The sequence below is a fragment of the Heterodontus francisci genome, chromosome 3 (assembly GCF_036365525.1).
Source record: "Heterodontus francisci isolate sHetFra1 chromosome 3, sHetFra1.hap1, whole genome shotgun sequence".
Classification (NCBI taxonomy): Eukaryota; Metazoa; Chordata; class Chondrichthyes; order Heterodontiformes; family Heterodontidae; genus Heterodontus; species Heterodontus francisci.
In genome coordinates, this window is record NC_090373.1 from 133,472,993 (window position 1) to 133,498,391 (window position 25,399).

Sequence of the window (25,399 nt, forward strand, 5' to 3'; positions counted from 1 at the left end):
TCAATCAACAATGCTGGAGTACTGTGGACCTGCTGATTCAGATATCTGGTTATTGGGTCTATCACGGTGGGTTGGGTTGGCTTGGTTCCAAGTTTCCGTTGGCAGGTGTGTTGCTTTGGATCATCTTAACACCAAACTGACATCACTTACCCGCCAAGAGAATAGGGGTAAATTGATTGCTGGAGAACTGACAAGTACAGGTTTTAACCTTTGCTAGGTGACTACAGGTACCAAAAGCACCTTGCAGGTAGCATTGTAAGCAGCACAATTAAGCAATGTGTTGATGCCTCAACACAGTTGTTCTGACCGTAGTATGGATGTACATCACACCTCACAATATATCTCATTGTCTAATGATTCTACTAGTTAGCAATGTGAAGCTTTGTTAACTGCAGCTTGTGTCTCTGTGACCCAATTGCAACAGAATTGTTCTAATTATCTTAATGTTCTAGTTAGCCACATCTAATATGTACCAGCCTAATTCAGGTCCTCATGTAAGGTGCTTTGATAAAGAGGTGCGTGTTCCATGAGTGATTCCCCTCCAGAGAACCAAATGATAGATTAGTGTAATATAGAATTATTCCTTGTACGTTGCAGCCATTTTCCTCTTTTTTAAATCACAAATACACCTGTCAATGTGGTTTTGAATCTTGCATATGGTCCAGTGGAACCCTTCTACTATATGCCCAAAAATTCTGAACCATGAAAGGAGAATTGTTTGGACATGTTGTTATGACCAGGTGAGAAGGGGGCGAGGGGGTTCTCTCTCAGCCTTTGCCTGGTTTAACTGTAACAGGGTTTAATTTTGAAAACACCATGTTTTAGTTCCCCCTCAGTGAATCCTTGTTCACTGCTTTCCAATTGTAAGGGAAAGAAAACAGGTTTCCATAGAATTAAACAAGAAAGGTAGAAGTTTATTAATCTTAAACTCGAACCCGCTTAACGATGATGAATATGCGACATGATCACGCTAGCATGCATAGGCAATAAACACACACGCAGATAGAGACAGAAAAAGTAGAAGGAATAAGGGGAAAAGTATGTGACAATATCATCTGGTAGTTATTTACAGTCCTTTAAATTCAATGTGGAGTCTTTGGTCGCCAGTAAGTCTTGCAATTCGTTGGGGCCCAGTTCACGCTTCAACTTGTTCCGATGTAGGAGTCATTTCTCTCTTGAGGTTTACGCGTCTTCCATGGATCTGGTGGCTTGGGAGAAAGCGAGAGAGAGACTTGCTTGTTTCAGCTTCAGTTGCACACTGCCTTCTTATCCTTTCTCTGTGGCAATAATTCAAAAAACCCCAGGTTGCCCAGCAGGTTAGTCATGTGACTAGCTGGTTTAACCAGTCCTGGCTCTGTGGATTGTAACATCTTATCAGGGCCTGGAATGAGCTTCCTTACACCTTCAATGTCTGGTAATCAAAATCTATTTGGGTTAATTGGAGCAGGGAATAGCCCTTTGTCTCCACAAGCAGCATCTCTTAGTATGCAAATGTCCTTCCAGCCCAGTGTCTGGTGATCTTCAAACAAGTCATTTCTTCACTCGAGCAACAGTTTAAAATCAATGTTCATATGACAAAATGAATATGCCTCATTCTTGACAGGTGGGGATCTGCATGATAATGTGTTTTATACTGTTTTGAATGAAGGTGAGAAAGACCAAACTGCCATTGTCCCTTCTCAGTGCAGGTTGTATCCAGGATTAAGTTGCCATCCATCAGGATCTCTAGAGGCATCAACAATTAGAGAAGATGCTCCTTGTATCCTCCAATCAATATTTTTTTTTAAGATGTCTTTTTGAGCAGCGCTAAACCACTGTTCAAGCTGGGAGGTAGAACACATAAGATCTGAGACTGTCCACAAAATACCATCTATGAAAAGAAGTGTTGCAGTACTTTCTGAAATGCTTAGACCAGACAACTGTAATTTTCTCCCTTACGATGCCATCCACCACAGTGTTAATGTAGACAGCAAATAGGATGGGTGATGGTGGATAACCATACCTCTGAATTTTGAGAGAAACACGTTCAGAGAGTTTCTAAGCTACCCTAAAATAAATATTGGATTTTATCAAGGATGGGAATTCTAACTCCAAGATTTGCCCATGTACCCCTCTGGTTTTTAGCTTCATCGTGAGCCATTAGGTCAAAAGCATTTTGAAAGTTGATGAAAGCATTGCAATTGACTCCCCTCATATAAGAACATAAGAAATAGGAGCAGGAGTAGGCTATTCACCCCCTCGAGCCTGCACCGCCATTCAATAAGATCATGGCTGATTTGATTGTGGCCTTAACTCCACTTTCCTGCCTGCTCTCCATAACCCTTGACTCCCTTGTAGATCAAAAAATCTGTCTAACTCAGCCTTGAATATATTCAATGACCAAGCCTCCTCATTAATTGTAAGTGAAATCCACCCTCTTTGATTATCCAGCATATCTAATATAAACAGTAATATACATAGTGACAAGTTTTTATGCAGGCGAAGTCCATTCATCCAAAATCATCTCATCTGTTTCTATTCTGTTATTCTGGAGCTAATGGCCTAACCTCTTTTCTGATAGGAATTTTCATACCCTTGAAATCTTAAACATCTAAATAAAGTTGGTAAGAAAATTCTGCACTGTGGCTAAGCTCAGCATCCATTAGCATCCTTCTCTGCTTTCATTTTCTTTTCAGGGAAAAAACAAATTCAAACTGAGAACTTGCCCATGGTCACTGAGCTATTTGAATTTATTATTGAGCACCTATTAAACTGTCATACATTAATGTTTTCTTTTGGGCAAATAACAGTATTCATTTCCTACACAGGAATTAATTCAGGTAACTTAAAGGTAGCTGAGGTCAATTTTCGTAACAATATATTTTCTGCCATCCAGTGGCCACCATGGTGCCTTGCTGTGCAGATACCAGGATGTCTGTTTAGCAGGTGGCTCTAGAAGGAGAAGTGCATGTGAGAATCCAACCAGCAGAAGGAAATGCCTAAATATGAGGTAAATGAGAAGGCTTGAGGATTCCAAGGCTTGACTTAAGATGGTTCAACAATTAAATCATGACCTTTAGCCTAGACCATAGCAAGCACCTAGATATTTTGCACCTAAACCATAGACTGTGTTTATAATTTGCCTATCTCAGTCCAGTTAGTAGTTTGCACAAGAAAATGTTGTGAATTCCAGAGTAGGCACCATGCTCAATCACTGACATTGTAAAATTAAAATTTTTACTAGTTTATGAGCAGAACTAAGCAACCACATTGGTGGAAACAATTATAATGTTCTTGACAAGAGTGATTTCTGCAGTATTTAGCAGTAACTGCGGAGCCCTGAACTACAGTACAGCCACACACTTCTTGAGAGCACACACATAAAGATACACAAAATGTATACCTAAGCTTCCAATATGGGCAGCATTCATCACCATATTGGAAAAAGTTCCAGTATGGGTGGCCAGACCCCACACCTGAAGCACACATTCAGCCCTTTGCCTATGCAAATAGACAAACACCTGTTTTGAGGTTCCTTTTCTGAAATTGGGCCACCCTGAATGCAACTGACACGAAGCCTGCTATGCTCAGGATAACCATGCCTACTTGCAGCTACCAGCTAAAAGGTAAGTCGCAATCACCCATGTGGACACCTAATGGGTATCTGCAGCTCATCAGCAATGTGCAGATAAGCCCGGAGGCCCAATTTCAGGTTATGTGCTATTGCAGTTTATGGACTATTTTATTTCCTCTTTCAGCAAGTTAATTAATACTGTTACGACTGGATGAAAAAGAGGTCCAGGGTTCCCTTTCGACCTTCACCTGATTTTGCTGTAACAGGGTTTAATTTTTTTTAAACAGTGTTTTTTTAGCTCCCTCTTGGTGAATCCTTGCTCACCGCTTTCCAATTATAAGGCAAAGAAACCAACACAAACTGGCTTTCTTATGTTTAAAGAAGAAAAGTGAAATTTGTTTAAAACTTATACTCCAATTCGGTTAATGCCTGCGGATACACGGCACGCCCACGCTAGCTTGCATACGCGATACACGCATGCAGTTGGGACAGAAAAGAGCAGAAGAAATAAAGTGGAAAAGTTTGAGGCAATATCTGAAGAATTTTTGTTACAGGTCTTCCAGCTCCCTGTAGAGTCCTTGCTTGTAGGTTGATCTGTTGGGGCCCAGTATTCTTCTTAAACCTTGTTTGCTGCAGGAGACTTTTCTCTCCTGGGGTTTATGTGTCTTCAGTGGGTTTTTGGAGTTCCGTGAGAAAGAGTTGGGAACAGACAGACAGGCAGAAGAGGCTGTGGCGAACTAGCCAGGAGAGTTCTTCTCAATCCAGGAGCAAAAAGCTGTCTGCCAGTTCAAACACTGTCTCTACAATTTAAAACTCCCCAAGTTGGCCAGCAGGGTAGTCACGTGACTGACTGGTATAACCACTTCTGGCTTTGTGGATTGTGTGTGTGTCAGGGAATGGTCCTTTGTCTACAAACACTGTCAGTTAATATGCAAAAATGTCTTTCAAGCCAGGGGCTTGGCAACCCCTTGTCACAGGCCTCCTCTTCTTCCCAGCAACAATTTGAAATTTAATGTCCATGTGACGAAAAGAATGTGCCTCATTTTTGGCAGGTGGGGGCCTGCATGACAATACAAATACTTCCTGCATTCATGGTTTGTGGAAGTCACAAGACTTTGTTTCTAAAGGGATCCCACATTGACTTTATTTGATTTCCTTATGTTTACAGTCCCTCTGGCTGCACTTTCTGGGGCAAGAAACCCTGGAGCCGGAAGAAGAAGATTTTCTGGCAAGTGGGCATGTTGGTTGGCGCTCCAGTTGGAATTACGTTGATTGCTGGCATTGCTGTTCCAGTTTTGATGGTTGGGCTCCCCATCTATGTAGGCCGAAAGGTAAGCGGAACATCAAATGAAATAAACATTGACTCTTTATTAGACTTGGCAAAATTTCTGTATGATAATGTTGGAATACCTTCCTTTTCTTTGGTGGTGCTGTGGGATGGCAGTATTGCATTTTACTATGGACATGAAACTGCTGCTGCTGTTAGGAGACAGTATTAATGTCTTTCAAGCATTTATTTTACTGCTACTGGCAAAATAGGAGGGGCATGGAGAAACCTGCAGATTTTGATAGCAGGATACTTTTATCTCACTCTCTTACCTGACATGCCTCCGCAACTCCACTCCAAGTAGAAAGTAGAATTCCAGCTCTCTGGGAGCCTACTACTTCTCCTCCCTCACTGAGACTCATTTGGGCCATTTGTCTTTCTCTCACTTTTTCTCCTGCCCATTCAGCATCAGCCACTTACTCCAAGTAAGTAGCGTTTCAGCATGAAATAAAAACAGAAAATGCTGGAAACACTCAGGAATGAGGCAGCACCTGTGGGAAGTGAAAGTGTTAATAATTGTGCTCCTTTTTTGTCAGATCTTAATTTGAGCTTCATCTACCTTTATTCTTTAAGAAGCTTTCTGATGTAGCTTCCACAATATCAGGAGTGGCTCAGTTGAGAGCACTCTCATCTCTGAGTCAGAAGGTTGTGGGTTCAAGTCCTACTCCAGGACTTGACAGCAAAAATCTAGGCTGACCCTCCACTGCAGTGCTGAGGGAGCGCTACACTGTTGGAGATGACGTCTTTCAGATGAGACATTAAAGGGAGGCCTTGTCTACCCACTCAGGTGGACATAAAAGATCCCATGGCACTGTTTTGGAGAAGCGCAGGGGAGTTATCCCTGGTGTCCTGCCAATATTTATCTTTAATCAATGTCACAAAAACAGGTTATCTGGTCATTATAACATTGCTGCTTGTGGGAGCTTGCTGTGTGAAAATGGCCGCCATGTTTCCAAAATTACAACAGTGACCACGCTTCAAAATTGTTTTATTGGCTGTGAAGCACTTTGGGATGTCTCGGTGGTCATGAAATGCGCTATGTAAATGCAAGACTTACTTTCTTTGATTTTCTACATGTGGTTTGTTTCTTGTACTTCCAATGCAACACTGGTAGCTAGTTTCTGATGTGCTTAATGCACTTGATTTTAGTGATCAAGATTTCACTAAAAGGATTCCAGTCTGTTTGTTCTGCCCTCTTAAATGGGCATTACCAATCTGATCTTATAAGGGACTACATAATTATTGTGTGGTACTTTGCGCAGATTTGAAACAGTGTGGATTTTTAAGATCATTTAAAACTAATATAACAAAGTTCATTCTTTTACTTTTTTAGATTTACAGCCGTTGTGAAAGTAATAAGATATCAAAACATAGACGGAGACTTGCTGTAGCTGGAGGAGTGGTTCTATCCATTATTGTGTCTCCTGTGTTGGCTGCAGTGACTGTCGGTAAGGTTAAACGTCAGGGCAATAACATTGAATTGGTTCTTTACTAGGTACAATGGAAGGTGATGGGTGATGAATTTTTGCCGCCTTTTAAATGGGGAAAATTGTATGTGGATTCTTCTCTTGTATACTCGGTGATACACATGCATAAAATCTCCTCAGGTTACCATGCTTCCAATTCAATCACAAGTAACAGCAGTGTAAGGTTTTTCCTGACTTGATTTATATAAGGTGTCTGTCCACGTGTATCTTAGGCACTTCTTAGGGCAGTCCCTTGGGATCAAGGATGACTTCCTTCCACTCTGTTTTGATGGGCTTTGAGATGGCTGATAATTCCCATGTGTGATCTGCACATCCCTGCCACATGAGGGGCAGGAGGTGCTTGAAGGGTCAGGTAGATGAGTAGTTTGGAGGTTTGTGCACTCCCTCTGACGCCTCTACTTAACCTCCAGGTGTTTGCGACGAAGTACGATGCCTTCCCGAATGAGCTTTCTCCATCCATGACGGTCACGAGCCAGGGACTCCCACGATTCAGTGGGGATGTTTGATCTCTTCAGGGATGTGTTGAGGACATCTCTAAAGCGTTTCCGCTGTCCTCCTGGGAGACTCCTGCCGCGACCAAGTTCTGAGTAGAACAGCTGCTTTGGGGGTCTGACGTCAGGCATGTGGATGACATGTCCCGCCCAGCAGAGCTGGTTTTGGGTGATGCGTGCCCTGATGCTGGACAGGTTGGCACAGGAGAAGACGCTGTTGTTGGCCCACTTTTCTTGCCACCGTATTTGGGGGATCTTGCGGAGGCAACTCTGGTGTTACTTCTCCTGTGCTTTGAGGTGCCTGTTGTAAGTTGTCCAAGCATGTAGGGATCACAGGATCATTTCTGCCCAGTAAACTGTGATGTTCGTTTTGGGTTTGAGATCCTGATCCTCAAATACTCTCTTCCTCAGTTGACCGAAGGCTGAGCTGGCACATTGGAGGCGATGATGAACCTCGTCATCTTTGTCTGCCTTCACCGAGAGGAGGCTCCCAAGATATGGAAAATGATCCACATTTTCAGCTTCTCGTCATTGAGTGACTGGGGGAGGTGTTGTACTGTCGAAGTTGATTGGAAGAGGACCTTCATTTTCCGTGTGTTTAGTGAAAGACCGATTTCTCATGTTTCGGAGAAGGAGTCGACAATGATTTGGAGTTTAGTTTCAGAGTGAGTGTACGCGCAAGCATCATCTGCATACTGAAGCTCGACGACTGAGGTTGGAGTGATTTTGGTTTTGGATTGAAGGCGAGTAGGTTGAATAGTTTCCCATCTGTTGTGTAGATTATCTCCACACCTGTGGGTCGTTTGCTGGAGGTGAGGTGTAGCATTGCAGCGAGAAAAATGAAGAGGAGGGTTGGTGCGATGCTACAGCCTCGCTTGACCCCCGTCTTGACTGAGACAGAGTCTGTGGTGGTTTCTGTTGGTGAGGATCGTGGCTTGCATGTCATCATGGAGTACACAGAGGATGGTGACAAACCTCAGAAGGCAGCCAAATTTGAGAAGGATGCTCCATAAGCCTTCGCAGCAGACAGAGTCAGAGGTTTTTCTGAAGTTGAAAAAGACCATGACCATGTGTTGGTGTTGTTCCCTGCATTTTTCTTGGATTTGCTGCGGAGTGAAGATCATGTCTGTAGTTCTTCTTGATGGACAAAAACTGCACTGACTCTGGCAGGAGCTCTTCAACCATTGGGAGGAGGTGATTGAGGAGGATCCTTGCAATGATCTTCCCTATGGAAGACAGCAGGGAGATCCCTTTGTAGTGAACACAATTAGTCTTGTCTCCCTTCTTGACTACAGTCACGATCACAGTGTTCCTGAAGTCCCCTGGCAAGCGCGCCTCATCCCAGATGAGAGATATGAGGTTGTGCAATCATGCCAGGAGTGTATCTCCACCATGTTTCAGGATTTCGGCAGGGATTCTGACTGCTCCAGAGGTCTTGTTGTTCTTTGGCTGTTGAATGGCTTTTTCAACCTCGGTGGGGTAGCACCAAGACTGAGTTGGACGGGGTATTGAGGGATAAAATTGAGGACAGAGTCTTGGTCAAAAAGTTTTGATGTTCCCTCCAGTGAGCACTGACTGCCTCCCTGTCCTTGATGAGTCCTCCTCTATGTTTGGCTCTCAGCAGGCTGGGCCCTTGAGTGCTTGGGCCATAGGTCACCTTGACAGCGCCGAAGAAATCGCAAATGGCATTGGTGTCAGCTAGTTGCTGGACCTCTCGTGATCTTTCTACCCATCATTTGTTTTTAATGTCCTGGGTTTTATGCTGGCTTCAAGAGCCTGCAGGATTGCTGCTTTACCCTGGATGTGTGGTGAAGTTTCCAGTTTGCGAACGCTTTGCGTTTTCGCTCCATTAGGCCCTGTATTTCTTAGTCATCTTCGTCAAACCAGTCACAATGCTTCCTGGTGGAGAAACTAAGGACCTCTTTGTGCAGGTGCTTGTTATGGCGTCTTTTAGTGTCAACCAGGCACTAATGGCACACAGTAGCTCCTGGTGGTTGAGAGGTTGGCAGTAAGGCGTTGATTGTAAAGGGCCGCTTTAGCGGGATCGTTGAGGCCTTCAGTGTTAATTTCTTTTCAGCATTGCCTTTGTTGCTTCTGCTGCTTGGAGACTAGCTGATGGAGAAGGTTTTTTTTAAATTCTTTCATGGGATGTGGCATCGCTGGCTAGGACAGCATTTATTGCCCATTCCTAATTGCCCTTGAGAAGGTGGTGGTGCCACCTTCCTGAACCGCTGCAGTCTATGTGGGGTAGGAAGTGCTGTTAGGAAGGGAGTTCCAGGATTTTGACCCAGCAACAGTGAAGGAACAGCGATATAGTTCCAAGTCAGGATGGTGTATGGCTTGGAGGGGAACTTGCAGGTGGTGATGTTGCCATGCATCTGCTGCCCTTGTCCTTCTAGGTGGTAGAGGTTGCGGGTTTGGAAGGTGCTGTGTAAGGAGCCTTGATGCGTAGATGGTAGATCGGATGAGTCGATGGTCGGTCCAACAGTTGTCAGTACCTGTCAGCGCGTGAGTGATGCGAAGATCTCTGCAGTTCCTTGCTCGAAAAATGACTTAGTTGAGTAGATGCCAGTGTTTGGACTGTGGGTGTTGCCTTGTGGTCTTGTGTTTGTCTGGCTGATGGAACAGGGTGTTAGTTATGACGAGGTCGTGCTCGAGGCATTTACGCAGGAGGAGGCCTCTGTTGGAGTTTGCTTTTCCTAATCCTTCCTTGCCAATCAACCCCTTCCAGACATTTGCATCCTTCCCGACTCTGGCGTTGAAATATCTGAGGCGGATCAGTTTGTCATCGCTGGGAATTGGGCTAGAGATTGCTCAAGGTCGGTGTGGAATCCCTCCTTGGCCTCGTCTGTTGCCTCAAGATTAGGAGTGTATGCACTGATGACGGTGGCTTGTTGGTTTCTTGTTAGGGTGAGCCGGGTAGTCATGAGGCACTCTCTTATCCCACAGGGGGAGTCGCTAAGGAGCCAGGCAAGCTTGTTTTTGATGGCGAATCCCACCCCATGGAGGCGTCGTTCCTCTTCTGGGAGGCCCTTCCAAAAAAATAAGGTGTATCTGCCTTTTTCTCCTTTTAGTTGGTCCAGTTTGTCTTATTTAGGGCGACAATGTCGATGTCAGGCGCCTGAGTTCTCGAGCTATAAAGGTGGTGCAGCACTCAGGCCTGTCACTGGTGCGGTTGTCCATGAGGGTCCTGACGTTCCAGGTCCCAAACTTCATTTTGGCGGGTGGAAGATGCTTGTGGGTGTTGTTTTTAATGTGGGGTGATAGTTGCACGCCGGCCACCACGCTGCCTCGGCAGAGCGGGGCCTTGGTCCAATGGCAAGTACTTAAAATCTATTTTCGCATATTCTCAGCACTATTTTGCTGCACCCTATTAAATGCTGGAGGGGAGGATGGTTCAGCTGGGTGCATGTAGAAAGGGGGGGGGGCTACTGTGGGGTGGGGGGGGAAGAGAGAAATGCAGGGGGGACGTAAATAATCTCTACCACCACAACCACATCCATGCCTGCTTGTGACCATGCACAGATTGTGCTAATGTCTCACAGCAGAACCTGGCTTCCAGTCGTCTCAGGACCCCCATGTATATCACTGTTCACATGGTTACTTGGTGAAGTTACTTTCTGCAGCAAAATATTTCCTTTTTTTGTGTTTTAAGGTATTGGAGTACCTATAATGCTTGCATATGTTTACGGTGTTGTCCCAGTGTCGCTATGTCGCAGCGACTGGTGTGGAGTTACGACCGGAAATGGAAAAGGAGTAAAGATTGAAATAGATGAAGATACTGCTTCTGGTAAGCATGACTAACATTTATTTAAGAAAAGTTGTGCACTTAGCCTCTTTGTATATACATTTATAAGCATTGTAAATTGCCCCTAGTGTAGGTAGGTGGTAGGAGAATGGTGGGGATGTGGTAGGGAATATGGGATTAATGTAGGATTAGTATAAATGGGTGGTTGTTGTTCGGCACAGACTCGGTGGGCCGAAGGGTCTGTTTCAGTGCTGTTATCTCTCTATAACTCTATGACACTTAGCTCCCGTTCTTGGTAATAAATACACTCAGTTCTCCAACCACCTTCTTGAATGTAAATCCTCGCACCTTTCCCACACTCATTGTCATAAGTAACTTCATTGTTCTGCAAAGTCTGTGTTGCTAGTGACAGATTATTGCAGGCTGCAAAGGAAAATAGTGCAGTCTAAAAGCCATGCAAAAAATGTACTTCATGAGGATGGGTTACCCTGTTCCACATTTCATGCTCTACATAAAAGAAAGGATTTGAGTTTGTCTGGCTCAGCAAGACAAGTCTGTTTTTCACAGATCAACCTACATGCCATCTCACCATATTGTTCAATCCCCTCTGTCTAGAAGCAACTAATTTTTTTTTATTTGTTCATGGGATGTGGGCGTCACTGGCTAGGCCAGCATTTATTGCCCATCCCTAATTGCCGTTGGGAAGGTGGTGGTGAGCTGCCTTCTTGAACCGCTGCAGTCCATGTGGTGTAGGTACCCCCACAGTGCTGTTAGGAAGGGAGATCCAGGATTTTGACCCAGCGACAGTGAAGGAACGTCTATGTAGTTCCAAGTCAGGATGGTGTGTGACTTGGAGGGGAACTTGCAAGTGGTGGTGTTTTGTCTTTTGAATCCATTTGTATTTTTATTTCATTTGCCTTTGCTGATAACTTATTACACAACTCGCACAACCTTTCAGATGGAAAAGTTCTGCCTGACTTTTCTTCCCGACTTAAGTAGTAACTAGTATGAAAAAACAGTTACCTGAACTAGATGTAGCTGTGGGAGATCGTGAAATAGCTATGCACTTGTCAAGTAAACCATCAAAATCAGCCAAATATTTCAAATCTGCCATCTCCTTTAGTTCTTTCCCTACTCAGGAATGCAATTTTTAAACATTTCATAGGCCAAGTGGAGAACAATTCTTTTGAACCCCATCTCCTTTCCAAAAGAACTTTCAAGGTATAATTCTCTTCCATCAAAGTCCTACTTAGGAGGGTAAAAACAAAAAATCAGCTGACTTCAACATGTAATGTGGACAAACTTCCATGGTCCCTGGCTGCCAAAATCATGCTGTGCCTGAATATATATTGCATATTGGGATCTGACCCATTTGTCATTTCACACTGAACCAAGAATATCATGTTTAAAGGTAATGTCCCATTTGTCCCAACTTTTTGCTTCCTGTCTCCAACCTACCAATCAGTTTCATGTGCATACCATGTGGCTATCTTCAATTCCATGTGCTTCAATATTAGCTACTAATCTCCTTCTGCAGGACCTTGCCACTTCTGTCAGTTGCTTCTGAAGAAATGTATTTTGTCTTTGCCCTGGAATTGAGTCTTAAGCAACAAAAAAATTCTATCTGAACAATTGCTGCTAACTTAAAAAGAGGCAACTTCGTCAGTTTGTAATTGCCCATAAACAAACACAATCTGCATAGTATTCTAGTTTGTGAAATAATGTGGGTGAGATTGCCTTTGGGAGAAGAAGCAGATCTTGTTATTTGTGATTGCCATACAATTAAAAGGTGATCATCACCCGAAAACATGGTGTCAGTTTCCACACGTAAACTGATGACGTCCAGCTCTACTTCACCACCGCCTCTCTTGACCCCATCACTGTCTCTCAATTGTCAGCCTGCTTGTACAACATCCAGCATCTAAATATTGGGAAGCCAAAGTCATTGTCTTCGGTGCAAAAGCAAATTGCTGTGGATGCTGGAAATCTGAAAAAGAAATAAAAATGCTGGAAATACTCAGCAGATCAGGCAGCATCTGTGGAGAGAGAAACAGAGTTATTGTCAATGACCTATTGTCTTCAGTCCCTGCCAGAAACTCCATTTCCTAGCCACTGACTTCAAACCTCTCCTGGGCAACTGTCTAAGACTGAACCAGAAGGTTCACAAAACCAAAGTTTTGTTTATGTTGGATATCTGAAATAAAGCAGAAAGTGCTGGAACTACTCAACAGGTCTGGCAGCATCTGTGGGGTGAGAAACAGTTAATGTTTCAATTCGACCTTTCATCAGAACTGGAAAAAGTTAGAGATATAACTGGTTTTAAGCAAGTGCAGAGGCAGGGAATCGGGTGCAAGGCAGGAGAGATTAAGTGACAAAAGAGATGATCATGCAAGGCAAAAGGGAATGGTAATGGGACAAGTAAAGAAGCAAACAGTGAATCTAGACAAGTTGAAAATTAAAATAGCAGAATCATTACCAACAGCTGCCAGCTGAAAACGAAACCAACAAAAAGGGGACAGAGCCTATGATCTGAAATCTGATCCTCTCCTCAATCACCCCATACACCCCATCCCCTCCCATGCAAGAGCAGGAGATGCCCTTTTACCTTCTCCCTTCTCATTATCCAAGGCTCCAAATGTTTCTTCCAGGTGAAACAGCAATTTATTTGTACTACTTTCAGTTCAGTATACGTATTCGCTGCTGACAATGCCGTCTCCTCTACACTGGGGAGATCAAATGTAGATTGGGTGACCACTTTGCGGAACATTTCCATTCAGTCCACAAATGTGACCCCGAGCTTCCGGTCACCTGTCATTTTAATTCTTCATCCCACTACCACTCTGACCTTTCTGTCCTCGGCCTCCTATACTGTTCGAATGAAGCCCAACAGAATCCCGAGAAACAGCACCTCATTTTTGGCTGAGGCATTTTGCAGCCATCCAAGCTCAACGTTGAGTTCAACAATTTCAGATTATAACCTCTGCCCCTTTTTTTGTTTTTTTTGTGTAGGGTTGGGGGGGTGGGGTGCGGGGGGGAGTTTTTTTTTTGCTTTGTTTTTAGGTGGCAGCTGTTGGGAATGATTAATGCTCTTCCCATTTACCACTCATCTGGGCCCATCTTTAGTTTCATTACTGATCCCATTGCCATTCACTTTTGTCATTTAACCTTTCCTGCCTTCCACCCCATCACAGACTTTCCCTTTTGTTCTTCCACTGCCCTCCCCCCTTCTTGCTGCTGTACTTGCTTAAAATCTGTTACATCTCTAACTTTTTCCAGTTCTAACAAACCTGAAACGTTAACTCTGCTTCTCTCTTCATAGATGCTGCCAAACCTGATGAGTATTTCTAGCATTTTCTATTTTTATTTCAGGCAGTTCACAACCTTTGCTGCCATATTTGATCTTGAGATAAGCTTCTGAACACACATCCACACCATCACTAAGACCGCCTATTTCCACCTCCGTAACATTGCTCAACTTCGCCCTCCCTCCGCTCATCTGCTGTTGAAACCCTCATCTGTGCCTTTATTACATCTAGACTGTCACCTCTGTACTCACTGACCTGCATTGGCTCCCAGTCAAGCAACATGTTGATTTTCAAATTCTCACCCTTGTTTTCAAATCCCTCCATCGTCTCATCCCTCCCTATCTCTGTAACCTCCTCCAGGCCTGCAATCCTCTGAAATATCTGAACTCCTTCAATTCTGGCCTCATGAGCATCCCTGCTTTTAATCGCTCCACAATTGGTAACTGTGCCTTCAGCTGCCAAGGTCCTAAGCGCTGGGATTCTCTCCCTAAATCTCTCCACCTCTTTCCCTTTCTCTTCTCCTTTTTCAGACGCTCATTAAAACCTACTCTTTGACCGAGCTTTTGGTCATTTGGCCTAAATACGACTTTTGTGGCTCGGTGTCAACTTTTGTTTGATAATGTTCCTGTGAAGTGCTGTGGAACATTTTGTTGTGTGAAAGGTTCTATGATTAGTAAGTTTGTGGACGACACAAAGGTTGGTGGAGTTGCGGACAGTGATGAGGATTGTCAGAGGATACAGCAGGATATAGATCGGTTGGAGACTTGGGCGGAGAAATGGCAGATGGAGTTTAATCCGGACAAATGTGAGGTAATGCATTTTGGAAGGTCTAATACACGTGGGAAGTATACAGTAAATGGCAGAACCCTTAGGAGTATTGACAGGCAGAGAGATCTGGGCGTACAGGTCCACAGGTCACTGAAAGTGACATCGCAGGTGGATAAGGTAGTCAAGAAGGCATATGGCATGCTTGCCTTCATCGGTTGGGGCATAGAGTATAAAAATTGGCAAGTCATGCTGCAGCTGTACAGAACTTTAGTTAGGCCACACTTAGAATATTGCGTGCAATTCTGGTCGCCACACCGTGGCGGCACAGTGGCGCAGTGGTTAGCACCGCCGCCTCACAGCTCCAGTGACCTGGGTTCAATTCTGGGTACTGCCTGTGTGGAGTTTGCAAGTTCTCCCTGTGTCTACGTGGGTTTCCTCCGGGTGCTCCGGTTTCCTCCCACAAGCCAAAAGACTTGCAGGTTGGTAGGTAAATTGGCCATTATAAATTGCCCCTAGTATAGGTAGGTGGTAGGGAAATATAGGGACAGGTGGGGATGTGGTAGGAATATGGGATTCGTGTAGGATTAGTATAAATGGGTGGTTGACGGTCGGCACAGACTCGGTGGGCCGAAGGGCCTGATTCAGTGCTGTATCTCTATAAAAAAAAAACTACCAGAAGGACGTGGAGGCTTTGGAGAGGGTACAGAAGAGGTTTACCAGGATGTTGCCTGGTTTGGAGGGCATTAGCTATGAGGAGAGGTTGGATAAACTCTGATTGTTTTCACTGGAACGACGGAGGTGGAGGGGCGACAGGATAGAGGTTTACAAAGTTATGAGCGGCATGGACAGAGTGGATAGTCAGAAGCTTTTTCCCAGGGTGGTAGAGTCAGTTACTAGGGAGCATAGGTTTAAGGTGCGAGGGGCAAAGTTTAGAAGGGATGTGCGAGGCAAGTTCTTTACACAGAGGGTGGCGAGTGCCTGGAACTTGCTGCCGGGGGAGGTGGTGGAAGCAGGTACGATAGCGACGTTTAAGAGGCATCTTGACAAATACATGAATAGGAAGGGAATAGAGGGATATGGGCCCCGGAAGTGCAGAAGGTTTTAGTTTAAGTAGGCATCAAGATGGGCGCAGGCTTGGAGGGCCAAATGGCCTGTTCCTGTGCTGTACTGTACTGTTCTTCTTTGTTCTTTGAGTATGAGTTGTTGTCATCATCATGCCAAAAAGAAATTCCAAATGATAATGGTTTGGGTATGACCTAGTAAGCAACTCTGCAGATGCTATCCATATTCCCATCTACTTTGGTGATGAAGTAAATAGCTTGACCTCCACAGTCTGACAGTGTGCTGTTTTGTATAAAACATGTGAGAGGAACACACAGTGCATATTTACTTCTTATTCTGGTTTGAGCTATCTCAGAAAAATGGTAATTGTTAATCTACAGGCATGCTAACTTACTTATTCGAATTAAGGGTTTAAATTTCAGTTCATGGGAAAAGGCTCTGTGAACTGCTTAGTTGCTGTGAGCACAAAATGTTTGGAGAAAAGGTGCTACAATTTTAGGTTATTTCTAACTGGAAAAGTTACCATTTATGTGGACATTAACAGCACAGTGAAATATTTTGGGACACCCTGGAGAACCTAGTAGTACTTCAGTTGATTTTGACTGGAAGAAATGCCTATTTTTCATCTCCACTGTTCCTTGTAGATGTTTAAGTGTAGTCACGAAATATCTGGGGTTGAGTATTGCAATTGAGAAAATATTGAATTTGATAAACATTTTTCAGCTCTCCTACAGGTATTAAATTAAAAACACCTGTCTGATCTGCTTCTGGAAACACTGCAATGCCAGGAAGTTGCTGCATGTGTTCTTCAGGGCAGCATCTCAGCCTGTCTTCAGTTGTCAGGAAGAAGGGCTGTTCACTGATAATTTCATGTGTTCAGTTCCATTCACAGCTCCTCTAATGAAACAGTCTATGCCAGCTTACCAAAGCTTGGGCTGTCAAGTGATGGATAACTTTAGCACCACATAAGTGCGAGGCAGTGGCCATCTCCAGCAAAGTAAAGTCCAACCACCTCCTCCTGACCTTCAGTGAGTGCACTGTCACAAAGTTTTTAAAATTCTTTTCATGGGATGTGGGCGTCGCTGGCAAGACCAGAATTTGTTGCCCATCCCTAATTTGCACAATCAACATTGTCGGGGGTTGTCACCATTGATCAGAAGCTTACTTAGACCAGCTGTGTCAACACTGTGGTTACATGAACAGGGTGAAGACTGGATGATGTGTGAAATACGGCTCACCTGCTGACTTTTTTTTTATTCATTCCTGGGATGTGGGCGTCATTGGCTGAGCCAGCATTTATTGCCCATCCCTAATTGCCTTGAGAAGGTGGAGGTGAGCCACCTTTGTGAACCGCTGCAGTCCATGTGAGGTAGATACACCCACAGTGCTGTTAGGAAGGGAGTTCCAGGATTTTGACCCAGCGACAGTGAAGGAATAGCATTATAGTTCCAAGTCAGGATGGTGTGTGGCTTGGAGCGGAACTTGCAGGTGGTGATGTTCCCATGCATCTGCTGCCCTTGTCCTTCTAGTTGGTAGAGGTTGCGGGTTTGGAAGGTGCTGTGTAAGGAGCCTTGGTGAGTTGCTGCAGTGCATCTTGTAGATGGTACACGCTGCTGCCACTGTGCGTTGGTGGTGGAGGGAGTGAATGTTGAAGGTCGTGGATGGGGTGCCAGTCAAGTGGGCTGCTTTGTTCTGGATGGTGTCAAGCTTCTTGAGTGTTGTTGGAGCTGCACCCATCCCACCAAGCTGCACCCATCCCACCCATCACGCTCCTGACTTGTGCCTTGAAGATGGTGGACAGGCATTGGAGAGCCGGGAGGTGAGTTACTTGCCACAGAATTCCCACCCTCTGACCTGCTCTTGTAGCCACAGCGTTTATGTGCTGGTCCAGTTCAGTTTCTGGTCAATGGTGACTGCCCCCCCCCACCCCCAGGATGTTGGTAGTTGAGGATTTAGCAATGGTAAAGCCATGGAATGTCTGAGGAGATGGTCATTGCCTGGCACTTGTGTGGCACAAATGTTACTTGGTACTTATCCGCCCAAGCCTGGATGTCATCCAGGTCTTGCTGCAGTGTTGGCTTTTATTTCGCAGTGTTGTTTTATTTTGTCGACTATTTCCTTCCTGCGCATTTCCCTAATTCGCAGCCTTTTTTGAAGTTGTGGTATATAGCATTAAGATGTGTGAGGCATGGCCAGACACCTTGTCCTTTGAATTTTATTATCTCCCCCCACCCCACCGTTTCTGAAGTATTTTAACAAGGCCTCATTGAGGTTGCAAAGTTCTGATGGCATTCTAGAGTCAGAGTGAAGAGACATAAGATATCCTGTCTGTCTTTCCCCAAGCTACTTGCTTTAGGGCAAACTCTACTGTTTGGTCTATATATGGCACAGAAAATCTCTGTAAAGTTTCAAAGTCAATAGCAACATCATAGCTTACAGATTTGGCCATCCACATATTTTCCCCCACCTACAGACTTGAGACTGGAAAACGAAAATGGTGTAAATGTCTTGCATCACATTCCATCCAGTTGAAATTTGACTTTAACCCCGAGTTTAAAAAATTTGCCTTGTGGTCATTACTCTTTCTGTCCTTGTGCCTTTGGCATCATTGTCATATATGTGTTGACAATAACAATCTGATATGCCCTTTTTTGGTTGCAGGGCAACTTCTTTCTATGATTTCTTTTGTCTGGCCTGAGGTTTTTTAATGTTGACATTATATAGAATGGTAAAGCAAGCTCACATTGCACAATTAGTTGAGGACATCATTACAAAGTCCTATTTTCAAGCATGTTGTTTCTTGGAAAATATAGTCTAACCTTTATCAGTGTTCCAACTGTATTAAGTGTCAGTGCCTTAAATTTTCTGCAGTTAACGAGCCACGGCCAAGACTACATAACCACAGCATCAGCGGGAGCAGTGTGCAAGAGGTGACCAGTGGCCTGAGTGCAAGCGGAAGCAATCTAGACAGAGCAGGTGTCAAATTAGAAAACGATCAGTCAGCAAGCACTGTAGCATTAGCAGGAAGCATGCTGAGTGCAGAGCAGGATTCTTCAAACAGGTGAATATATACTAAGTCACTTAAAATGCTTTTCTAAATTGACTTGGTTAAATTACCCTAATCTGAAGTTTTTGGTGAGCCTAGAATCTGAGAGCATTTAATGGCTTTGTTCTGAACATGGATGATATGAATTATTTTTAATCATTGCTTTTATTAACAATTTGATTTGTGTATTGCAAGACTGATTGTCAAAGCCCATTGGGACATTTGCTGTTTTATTTTGAATAAACTGGACCAGCGCTCTGCCGAAGCTATCCAACAAGTCAGTTAAAATCCCAGAACATCCCCGCCCCCAACTGCCCCAATGACAGCAAAGGAAAGAGGTTACTTCATCTCTTTCCTTACTATTTTCTACTCAGACAACATAAAGCAATTTAAAAAATATATATCTGGCACTACATCTAATGTAACAGTGTTTTGTGCATGTTACTAGGGTGCAAAATGCCTATGTAATGCCAGCCTACATTTTTTAATGTGTAGAAGTCGAAAATGCTGGAAATATACAGCAGGTTCAGCAGTGTACAAAATGAAAAAGGGAACTTTTTGTCTGCAAGACTTCATCAGTTCTGATTCTCTGCCTTTTGTTTCCTTTTCTGGATGCTGATTGATCTGATGTATACTGTCAGCATTTTTCTGTTTTTAATTTCAGATTTCCAGCAGCTGCACTTTTTCCAGCTCTTACTCTTAGCTTTTCTGTTGTGTGTATTTAATGAAGCTGCAATGCATTGTGGTTTTGCCAACCTACTAAGTGCTGCTTTTGTTATAGGGAAGGAAAGAACATTGAAGTCCATGTCGATATTGAAACAGAGCCTGGAGGTGCGAAAGACCGCAGCAGCAGTAGCTACCTGTCTGTTCACAGTTTGTCTATGGAGTCACCAAACTGCTCAAGAGAACTGTTGTGTGGAACTAGTCCAAATACCGAACGGATTTCCATTCAGACCTGTGTGTGAAAGAGTTTAAACCTTGTTCCTTTTTAGGTGCAGTAATTTTTACCCCCGTAAATCAAACATTAAAATTAAACTAATATGTAGAATTGCTGAGTTTTTACAGCTGTAAACACTGATTAATATCTCAAAACACCTAGTTACCACATACGTACAGCATGCATCTTAAGCTTCCTCATTTTCCTTTTTTTTAGTTTTCATTTAAAGAACACATTCTTGAATTTTAATGACATTGTTTATCTGATTTTTGTCTGTATATTGGCACACTTCCCAACCCACATAGTTCCCAGAAATCTTGTGATGCTTTTGACTTGTCTGTTGCACTTCGATGTTGTGCACCTTTTTTTTTTACCTGCAGTAGAGGGGGCATTGAATGTGAATTCTACAGTTTACCACCATCTCTACTCTAGTAAAATGTTGACTAATTTGTCCGACCGAAGTACGAATAAGTGTTTAAACTATGAAAAAGTTAAGAAATTATCTATATAAATTTTAAAATAAATTTGATTTTTCCACTCCTTTAAAATATAATGTTATGAACCTGTTAAGCACTTGTTGCCTGATACTGGATGCATTAATTTCTAGGATGGATAAATGATAACTGGCAAAATCTTGGAGCAATTCTTTTCTCTTCCACCACCACTGTTGTTCTGATAACATTCATCCCTGATTTTATTTTTCTCAATTTAATATTTTTTTAAAAACCTGAAATATCTAGTAACTAAAAAAAGTGAAAATTAAAATCCTCTTGCATTAAATGCAGACTTTAGTTTCCACCCCTCCCCCAACAATTACTTTAAATTATTTTTTTGCACTGGCTGCTTTGATTTGGGTATAATGGATATAAACTGAGGTGGCCAGTAGGAATGGAGAATTTTTCATTGTTCTGCTCAATTGACAGTTTTATTCCATAGTATGATGAGAACTTCAACATTTTTAACAAAATTAGTTGGTTCAAAACAATTAAAGAAAAACATGTTTTTAAATTCAATCTGTATGTTTGTTAAATGGGAAAACTACACGCTGAAACAGATTTTGTACATGATTTGCATAAAGTCATGGAATGAAAAGCCTGACTATGCTTCAAACAGCAATTTAATCAGTCTTTTGAGATGATTCATGGCAGTTATCTGCTATAGACATCAGCCTGTACAATCTCTGACCAGAACCTCAAAGAAACAACTGTTTAGTCCTTTACATTACCTTCTGGGGTATTCAGCCTGCTGTCCACCAGGGTTCTAGTGGGTGATTGACATTACTCTCACTGAATTTGGGAGAATAAAATTTACCCATATTTTTCATGTGCACACACACACTTCTGTCACATGGTATCTGCCATTTGCAGTTGCTGATTGTTCTCAGTTAGGACACTAAGATTCTTACATTAGAAGATCTGATGTTTTGTACCTTTTTAATTATGAATTTCAGGAGATCAGTGATGTAAACTTATGCCCATTGGGGTTTGGATCCTAGGTGGATCACCATTGAGAATTCAATAATAAAACAAGATATTCTATTCCCTTTGAGCCTAGTTTAAAACTCAGCTCTTTGTATTCAAACAATAATTTATCCTCACTTTATGTCCTGGGCTAAATTTTGCCCATCGTGCCAACAGCGAATGTGCTTCCCTTCACAAAGGATAGAACAATAGTTTTAAGGAACACTGCTGATCTTCATAATGTTAGAGTTTATTGATGTAAAAACTCAGGCTTAAAATTCAGTGTATTCTTTCCAAAGTCTATGATTTTCTTTTTTGGATAGTGACCACTGGAGGGGGTGATTGTTCATTAAAGTACTGCATTGCTTCAGCTGGAGAAGTAACAGTGATTTTCTGATTTTCTTCAGGATTGAATGTGCCTCCTTCTGGGTGTGGCTCAGTGAAAATCCACCAGAATCCACTTTAACCTCTGTGCTCAATTTCAAACCTTGACAACCGCATGCCGACTTTTAAATTCTGATACTGTGCGTGACATTTGTCTTCTGTGTGCAATAAGAAGGAGACTAAACACACACATGCAGTTTCACTACTGGCTGACTCTGGAATTGTAGGAGCAGTGTAATATTTTTTGCCAATTTTAAAGGCCAATTTGCTGGAAAGTATTGCTATTGTGTAACCAGATGCACCTGAGATGTATGTGTTATGACCAGGTGAGAAAGGGGTCTAGGGGTCTCTCTCGGCCTTCACCTGGTCTTACCGTAACAGGGTTTAGTTTTAAACGCACTGTGTTTTTAGCTCCCCCTTGGTGAATCCTTGTTCACCCCTTTGCAATTATAAGGCAAAGAAACTAGCACAAACAGGTTTTCTTAGGTTTAAAGAAGAAAGGTTGAAATTTATTGAACTTAAACTCGAATTTGGTTACCGCCAATGGATACACGACGCGCCCATGCTAACATGCATACGTGATACACTCTTACAGATAGAGACAGAAAAGAGCAGAAGAAAAGATAAATTGGAAAAGTTTGAGACAATATCTGAAGGTTCTTTGAGCTCACTGTAGAGTCGTTGATTGTAGGTAGATCTTGCTTTTCTTTGGGGCCCAGTATTCTTAAACTTTGTTCGCTGTAGGAGACTTTTCTCTCTTGGGGTTCATGTGTCTTCAGTGGATTCAGAGGCTTGTGAGAAAGAATGGGAACAGACAGGAGAGATCTTCTCCGTCAAGGAGCTCACAGTCTTTGAGTTCAAACTGTTTGTACCATTCAGAAAACCCCAAGCAAGTTAGTCATGTGACTAACTGGTCTGATCGGGTCTTGGCTCTGTGGATTGTAACATCTTAGCAGGGCCTGGAATGTGCTTCCCTGCCTTCAATGTCTGGTGCTCAAAGTCCATTGTGGTTTAAATGAATAAGGGATGTAACCTTTCCATAAAGTGTCAGATTGCATTTCTCTGATTGTAAATCCCGAGACCACAAAGTGCCAGAAATGTTTGTTTTGGTATGTGGAATTCTTGTAGGGAAACGGAATCAAATTAACTTTAAAAAGACCTAAATCATTACAGGAATGTATGCCGATTAAATTGAAAGCTTCAAAATGCTCAGCAGACATTAACCTGCAAGAGTTTGGACCAGCATGTTTAATATCTCAAATGTGCATAATAACAGCAAATAAGTTACTTGGTGTTATTTTTGAATTAAATGTGTCAGCTTTAGCCTTGTATCAGCTAGGAGAAAGTGTTATTTAAGTGGTTAATTCTGGGAGCCAGATGATCAGATGGTCCCTTGATAATTTTTGTATAATAATTTGCACATTACTATCTCTATATTCTAAATTGTAAAACATTGGCTGCAGAACATTTTGAGCATGTCTCGTCAGAGTGGAGGACCCTTATTCTGCTGCCATATTGAATTGTGCACCAAAGATTGACTAGTTCCATTTGCAAGAAACTATTCCATAATCTTAAAAGAGCATTCCTTCATAAACAGGATACCAAGTGCCCATGTTGCTGGTATCATACAATGAAAGCAATTCTTCAAAATTTCAGTGTTTTATTTGTTTTGTTTTAGAAACTGTTATATTTCTAAGAAAGTAAATGATGAATTAGAGTTCTACAGCTGATATTGCTACCTCTCCATTGCATCATGTACTAACACCTGACATGTTGCTACCTTAGTGTGTGAGGATTTTGTTCGGGCCACTGTATGTCACCTTCAGGTTGCTAAGGTAGACTGGTAACCCTGACAAGATTGTGGATTCTTGAATTAAGAATGCCTTGCATTAAATATAATGTAATACAAATATTTTCTTCATAAGCCTCCAGGCAAATATTTTGCAGTATTTTAAGTGTCTTTTGTAAAGTCTGTTGTCAAGGAATGCTCATCATAAAATGCATGATTTGCTTAATTTCCATTCTCATGACTATTCAAGCATAATTCCATTTTTAAAAGCATATGTAGTCACTATTCATTGTAACTTCTGCTTTGCTGTGGTATGAGCATAACCAATGTGTACATGTCAATATGGCAGCTGAGATGATAGTTATTTGCCATTAAACATGGTATAATAATTGTAAGCTGCTCCTTACACATGTTGCGATAATATAAGAACTGTATGTACCTATAATTCTCTAGTTAAAACACTTTTGAGAGTGATAAAAGGATCATAAAGGGATAGTGTAGTATGAATTTCTACCATAAGACACATTTTGTAATATATAAAGTCTGAAATGGAAATGCCTTTAATATAAACAAACTTGAGTGAGAAACGTTTTGAATGCATGTCCTTCTATGTATAGCATCTCAAATGTAGCATTGACTTTGTTCTGCTGAGGACTTTAAAACTACTGTGTTATAATGCCCTGTACTTTTTAATTGATGCAGTTGCAATGAATTCTGTACTTTTCCTAAATTTTATTTGTGCATATGAGAATTCATGTTAAATATTCAAAAGTATGAGTTGAGAGGTAAACTTGTTCAATATTCTAAGTGATGCCTTCATTTAGAAATTGTATAGCTATGTGTTAGCAATCAATGGATTTTCATTTCTTTAGGCTTGGTTTAAAATCCAGCTCCAAAGGATCATCTGTTGTCACTGAACTGTACAAGATTGCAAGTGTGCTCAGTTCAAGTCAGTCGTCGTGCAGTTTCTGCCCAGGTTCAACACAAATTCAGCTTGTTCCAACTTGTATTTTGGAAGTTGTCATTGAACTGCCTGGGGCAGTTTGAATGGAGAAATTTGGATCAGAATCTAAACATTGCTGTAGCTGATCTGGAGGTGATTGATGTCACTGGATATAATTTAAAGAAAAAAATGTATCTCCTGCTGTTCCTCATCCTGATGAAATTATGTGCGCAACAAAATGGGCATCACTTATTATATTCACAGTAAATTGATTTTTTTCATACTCAAGTTTGTTAAATTTCTCTTTCTTCACCTGGGAGCTAAATTAAATCTATCCAATGATAATGTCTGTCTATGAACATTAATTTGTCATCTCTAACATTTAAATGCTTCATCTGATTTTTAAACAATTTTTGTTGTCCTCTCATCAACAACTGGGTTTCTTTCAGACCTGGAAATGTGATTTCCATCCATCCAACTGAGTTTGATCACAAACTTGTTACATGCATTTTTGCTTCTAAAATTCCACTTCAGATTTTAATTTAGGATTATTTTTCACTCACTCTAATCCCTTTGAGAACAGACATGCTAGAAATTGTTGAACACTGATAAAGCACTTTTTGTTTTTTATCAATAAATTCCTTGATTTAAACATTACTTGTTTTTTTTCTCTTGAGACTTCAAAAATAAACAGACTTATCAACAAATGCAACTTCTCAAAATGTTTCCATATTTGAGAATTCCAGAAGATTAAATTCTGTGGTCCATGTTTGTCTAGCACCATCATGGGAATAGCAGTAGGCCATTCAGCCCTTCTAGTCAGTTCCAATGGTTCAGTCAGATCATGGCTGATATGTACCTCAACTACGTTAACCATATTCATACTCTTGGATATCCTTGCCTGACAAATCTATCACTCAGTCTTAAATTTCATTAACTCAGCATCTACAAAGTTTTAGATTTCCACTACCCTTTGTATGAAGAAATACTTTCTCTTTTCACTTCTGAATGGCCCAGCTCTATTTATGCTCCCCTATTCTGAATTCCCTCCTACCCAATCAAATCCCTTTATCATTTTAAACGCCTCAATTAAATCATC

At 42.1% G+C, this 25,399-nt stretch overlaps 1 protein-coding gene across 5 annotated transcripts in view; it reads left to right on the top strand.

Moving 5' to 3' along the window:
- Positions 1-24,583, top strand: part of si:ch211-278j3.3 (E3 ubiquitin-protein ligase RNF19A) — a 91,261-nt gene extending 66,678 nt beyond the window's left edge. For 4 of the 5 annotated variants that reach the window (XM_068026033.1, XM_068026041.1, XM_068026039.1 and 1 more), the window contains 6 exons: positions 4,722-4,884; positions 6,214-6,328; positions 10,514-10,648; positions 18,613-18,802; positions 19,569-19,779; positions 21,592-24,583. In XM_068026033.1, the coding sequence (XP_067882134.1) occupies positions 4,722-4,884; positions 6,214-6,328; positions 10,514-10,648; positions 18,613-18,802; positions 19,569-19,752 (787 nt within the window). In that variant the 3' untranslated portion in view covers positions 19,753-19,779; positions 21,592-24,583. The remainder of the gene's footprint in view (positions 1-4,721; positions 4,885-6,213; positions 6,329-10,513; positions 10,649-18,612; positions 18,803-19,568; positions 19,780-21,591) is intronic. The other variant, XM_068026043.1, reaches the window with a different exon arrangement.
- Positions 24,584-25,399: the final 816 nt, after the last annotated feature.